At 54.3% G+C, this 5,537-nt stretch overlaps 1 protein-coding gene across 7 annotated transcripts in view; it reads right to left on the bottom strand.

The window, feature by feature from the left end:
* Nucleotides 1–5,537, bottom strand: part of CARD19 (caspase recruitment domain family member 19) — a 20,840-nt gene that overhangs the window by 4,106 nt on the left and 11,197 nt on the right. For 2 of the 7 annotated variants that reach the window (XM_019630984.1, XM_019630987.1), the window contains exons 2-6: nt 4,712–4,854; nt 2,534–2,687; nt 1,358–1,417; nt 1,055–1,126; nt 224–511 (exon numbers count right to left, since the gene is read on the bottom strand). In XM_019630984.1, the coding sequence (XP_019486529.1) occupies nt 396–511; nt 1,055–1,126; nt 1,358–1,417; nt 2,534–2,687; nt 4,712–4,854 (545 nt within the window). In that variant the 3' untranslated portion in view covers nt 224–395. Of the gene's footprint in view, nt 1–223; nt 512–1,054; nt 1,127–1,357; nt 1,418–2,533; nt 2,688–4,711; nt 4,855–4,978; nt 5,057–5,537 lie in introns of those variants that run through there. The other 5 variants (XR_002122594.1, XM_019630983.1, XM_019630982.1 and 2 more) reach the window with 5 other exon arrangements.

Genomic DNA, 5,537 nt, shown 5'->3' with positions numbered 1-5,537 from the left:
GGTGGGGATGTCTGGGGGGGGACACTGGGAGGATTGTGGGGGCAGGGGCTGGAGCAGGTAGCCATGTAGAGGGGCGAGGCCCATGCCTGCAGTGATGGGGACCACAGCCTGAGCAGGACCTGGGCCCCAGGCTGGATGAGGGACTCCAAAAGCCCTCAGGGTCAGCTCCTGCTAGAAGCATGTGGAGTCTCAAGTCGGAATCATCTCCAAAACACTCCTGAGAGAAGGGAGGAGACTCATACATTTAATATGGTTGAGCACCTTTGTAAGAAGGTAAAGTGCTTCTTACAGTACTTACAAATAGTGAAATACAAGCATTTGGAAAAGACGCAGGCCCCAGGTGGGTGGGCACGCGGCGGCTCTTTGGTGTGAGATGGGAGGCAGCAGCTGGTCTGTCAGAGGCCCCCCAGGTCGTCTGTCAGAAGGGTCAGCAGGAAGCGGCTGACGTGCCTGTCCACAATGACTGGGGAGAAGCCCAGGACACGCCGGGCCCCTGGCAGCACCTTGGTGTCTGGAAAACAAGGGTGTCTCAGAATCCAACTCATGACACTGCCAGCTTCACACCCAGGTGACATCGAGTGGGCCTGCCAGGCACTAACTCCATGACCTTGACATCTCAGCATAGCCAAAAAGGGATGGTGGGGCCACCATGCATGGGCCTCCCATCCATCCACCAGGGCTGTGACACTGGAGGGGACCAAGGCATGGGGAGTGCCCTGCTCCAGACCCCACTTGGGGCAGGGCTTTCTATAACCCCTGAGCCCCAACTGTGCCCCTTCTCCCACAAGGGGCCATCATTCTCTGATCCCTGGGGGTCGTGGGCCACCAAGCACCGGGCGTGGGAATCAGGACCCACCACCACTGGGCCCCACACTCCATTTCTCCTGAGTCCAGCCACTGTCCCACTGCAGGTGAGGAAAGCGAGGCTCGAAGAAGCTGGGGACTGGTGCCTTCCTGCAGAGCTGTGTGGGCAGTGTGCCTAACAGGTGTGGGAGCCCCCCCTGCCCTGGGCTCTTGTGGAGTCTGGGCTGAGGCCTGGCCAGGCAGCACCCACCTGGAGGGCAGCAGTAGATGAGGAGGGCCAGCCCTGCAGCCAGGCCAAGACAGGCCAGGAAGGCCACGGGTCCTGGGGGAGAAATGCGAGTCAAGGGCTGCCCGCACCTCGGAGGGCAGGGAGGGGTTCTGAGACTAAGAGGGACAGGCTTGTGTCCTCAGTGGGCAGGGGCACCCCCGGCGAGCACTTTAGGGGGGTATGTCCACGGGAAGCCAGGAACCGAGCCCAACTTGGAGTGGAGAAGTCCCCAGGTAGAGATAGAGCCCTGGGTCGGGGGACAGAGGGGAAGCAGGAGGCGGTTACCCCTGTCACTGAGCTCTCGGCTCGCGGTGCCTGATTCTAGCTCTGTGCAAGCTGAGTTCTCTGGAAACAAAATCACAGGGTGCAGTTAGTTGTAGGTGGGCCAGAGAGGAAAGTGCTCACCCGCCCTCAGGAAACCAAGGGGGCTGCCAAGGTCCCTCGGCCCCAGGACCACCCAGCCCTGGGCAGAGCTGTGCTGGACCATGTTGTGCTTGAGGGAGCCTGCGCCCAGGAGGGAACCTTACACGGTTTGGGGTCTTCGTCTGTCCACTTTCTAGGACCTCAAGGGCCATAGGGTGGGGGCCCGGTTCCCCTGGTGGCCACGAGGCACCAGATGGAGCACAAACCCTGCCTGATGAAAGTCTGAAGGTGTCCAAGTCAGCAGGGTGCTCTCTCCCCAGGCCTCCCAACAAGCCATCTGCCAGATGGCCCTGAGGGCAGCCGGGAGCTGGGAAGGTGCTTGACTCCCAGCAGGGCTGGTGTGACAGAACCGTCTGGTGCTGCAGGTCAGAGCCAGTCCTGCCAGCCTATCCCCGGGGTCAGATGCCAGGCCCCTGGGTGAGCTACCTCATCCTTTGGGGCCTCTGGCCTCTGTTCTAAGAATCAAGGAATAGCAACCACTCCTCCTGGGGAACGGGGCACAGAGGCCTCAGGACTGAGCTGCCATCCCCACCTACACCCTCTGCATCCTGATCCCAGCAGCTCAGGGGGACCCTCACATGCCTCCCAGGCCCATAGGCGGGACCCCCCAAAACTAAAACACATGTGCCATTGGGCCTGGGATTGTTCTATAGAAAAACCCACACTGGGACCCATCTGGATGAAGGGTGGGTGCAACCTCAGTACCCACCATGGGGGCTAGCTCACTAGAGGCTGGTACAGGCCACAGCTGTGAGGCATTAGGATCACAAGGGGCAGGATTCCCACAGTGCAGTAGGTTATGGAGGGAAGGGGCAGATGCTATCTTTTGTGTAAAGACTGGCACACAAGAAAGAGACAGAGAGAAACAGGTAGACAGAGAAAGACACAGAGAGACAGGGAGACAAAGATATCTATCTGTGCTGTGGGAAATAATCTCTCTACTCTCTGGGGGCCACAGGAAACAAGACGGAGCCACAGACAGTGGCTAGTGAGGGGCTGAGCAAGGAGACGCTGAGGCCTGGGGACTGAGACACTTACGCAGGGCGTGCCGGCTTGGCAAGCGGCTGTGCAGGGGCTGGGCGTGGATGTATAGGGCACGGTAGAACTCCTGGCAATCCCGCTCGGTGCTCCGCTGCAGGTGACCCAGGAGGTCACAGAGCCTCATGCGCAAGGACACCTTGGGGTTCCGGAACTGGGGGTGGGGGGGAAAGGGGCACAAAGGAAGATGAGGCTGGAAGGGGCTGGGCCAAAGTGGCTGTTCTGTGGGATGGGGGTAGAGGGGCTCCAGCCCCGGCCTCCTCATGGCGCGGTGACTTTGCCTGGGTGCTCCACATAGCCCCAGGAGGCAGTGACTGTGAACCACGGCCTCATGGTGCCTGAGACTGTGCTGGGCTCACAGCATGGCTGCTAATCCTCACACTCCCTGTGAGGGTGGAGAGAGGCCACCAAGAAAGGCAGTGGTGACATTATCCCAAGTGTGGGAACTTAGTGGCTTGCTGTGTGACTTCAGCAATTGCTTCATCCCCTAAGACTCTTGTTTGCTCATTTGTGAAAAGGGAATAATAAACCCATACTGTAGGGTTGTTACAGTGAATCAATGAGGTGATGGCATGATTCCTTCTAATACTTTACAGTCTAAAGGAATGTAATTCAAGTATTTAAAAAATAAAACAACGGCTGAGGAGGAAAGAATTGGCTCTCTCGATGTGTCTGCTGGAAAAATGTGTGGCTCTAAAGGTCAGTGGATAGGGCACTTGGCATTGACCCCCAGGACCTGGAGGCTGTGGCCTGGTGCTGCCCCCTGGTGGCGGCATACTATTTTACATGAATGAAGAACAGAACCACATGTGTGCAGACCTGCAGGTACCCATGTGGAGGAAAGGGCCTGGGCAGGTATAAGCACATGTGTGGAGATGTTTCCTTTTTCTTGTACAAACTTCTCAAATTTTTAAAAATCAACATGTATTAAACTTTTGATTACAATAGTAAGACATAAATTTGAGCTCTTCCTTTTTAGTTTCTTGTATTACTTTCATAACTTAAGTACCGTATTTTGTTGTGTATAATGCACACCCACGTTTTTGGCCCAAACTTTCAGGGAAAAAATCTTTCATTTTAATTTTCTAATTCAAAATTTTATTTGTTTATATATAACTACTTGTTTTTAGTATTATAAAGGAATTTTAGCATTTATTTTTTAACACATTATGGTACAAAAAATTTTACGTAACAAATAATTACAAAACACAAGAACAGATACACAGTACAAGAAATTTTATGTACCAGTAACAAATTTACGATATTTACGCATGGTAGGAGGCCAAGAACTCTTCGTTGTTGCAAGTTCATAGTAAGTTCAACAAAACTGATTATTGTATTCCAGGGTATTACTTTTCATACGGATATCGTTATTGATTTCTAGAGTTAAACTTTTAACTCATAAGCATAAATAAAAGAATTAAAAGCATTTATATAGATACAGAATTAGTAGTACCCATGTATAATATGCATCCTTATTTTTCCCTCACAAATTTGGGCAAAAATGTGCACATTATATACAGCAAAATACAGTATCTGAGTCAGTAGCAGGTCTATGTGCAATCCAGTTCTGTCAGGGATCAACCTCACCTGTCCCCAGGAGAGGCCCCAACCCTCTGGACAGCCCCCATGGCTGTCCCGTGGCGCCATTAATCTGCACCAAGGCAGGAAGCTGCAGCTCCAGGAGGGCTCACTCAGCCACCCAGCTGGGAAGGGAGCCCCCACCCCAAAGCCCTGGCTGGTCTTTGGCACCCACCCTCAGCCCCACTGGGGAGTCAAAGAAGTGGGTATGGCAGGCAAGGTCAGTCAGTCTTAGGCAGTGCCCATGAACAGGATGGGCCGTATTACACCCAAAATGCTTGCTCATTTTGAACTTTCGAAAGAGACAGAGTGAAGAGCCACGTAGCACTAGGGAGGGCCTGGCAAGTACGTCTGCTTCCCTCCCTTGCCCCCCTCCCAGGTTTGTTGTGTGTTGTCACGTCTCCTATGATACTCCCAGCATCTCTGAAAGGGGCCAGCAGGTACAATGACACATGCAGACACTGGGACTGAGAGACTCATGTTCTGGGCCCAAGGTTACCCCAGAGACAGTTTTCATCTCTGAGCTCTCCTGCCTCCCGTTCTCCCAGCCCAGAGAGGAAGGAATAGGAGAGACGCGTCAGGCGCGCCCCTCAGCACCTTCTCAGCGTCCTTGTTGTTGAGGATCTGGGGATAGTAGCGGTTCAGCTGCAGGATGATCCTGTCCACCTGCTGCTCACTCAGGCGCCCATGGCCCATCAGGAAAGGCGTGTCCTGGACCAGGCGGTCACAGTAGGTCTGCTCTGAAACACAGGCAGAGAGCACGGAGGGCATGAGCCAGCAAACCCCGAGGATGGGGTGACAGGCACCCCCATCACAATGCAGCAGGGCCCCCATGCCCACAGGAGGCACACAAGCTGTAAGCACCTGGACACGTGTTGACATCCCAGCTCATGTGGGTGGGCCTCACGCACAGCCTAGAGCTCCCCATGTCTTGTCAACGCCCTGGCCAGAAGATGGGATGGGCAGGTATGGTGAGAACAGTCCTGAATCCTCAAAAGGAGAACAGAGCCTCTGCCCCTTCTCTTCTATGAAAATACACTCAGAGGGCCGAGGTAATCTGCTGCCCAAGGGTTCCCACAGCCATTGCTGTCATGGAGACAAAAGCACAGAGCTCAGCGTGGCCCGTGCTGGCATGGGCACAGGTCCATGTGAGTAAGTGGACAGGGTCACTCTCCGGCCTGTCTGCAAGGCCTTGAAAAGTTGCCACCAACAGCAGACCAGGGTGCCTGCCCAGGGGGATGAGAAAGGCTTTTTCTTTTGTCTTTTCCTTCAGAATCACCATTAAAGCATCATTGTTGAAACTTCTTTCCCATTAAGAATATCCCTTAGAGGGCCTGCCGAGTGGCGCGATGGTTAAGAACTCGCTTGGGATGCCAGAGGGCCCCGGTTCGGATCCCACATATGAGGGCCAGTGACACTGCCC

This window comes from Hipposideros armiger, unplaced genomic scaffold (assembly GCF_001890085.2).
Source record: "Hipposideros armiger isolate ML-2016 unplaced genomic scaffold, ASM189008v1 scaffold_967, whole genome shotgun sequence".
Taxonomy (NCBI): domain Eukaryota; kingdom Metazoa; phylum Chordata; class Mammalia; order Chiroptera; family Hipposideridae; genus Hipposideros; species Hipposideros armiger.
This window is presented reverse-complemented; position numbering and strand designations above follow the sequence as displayed.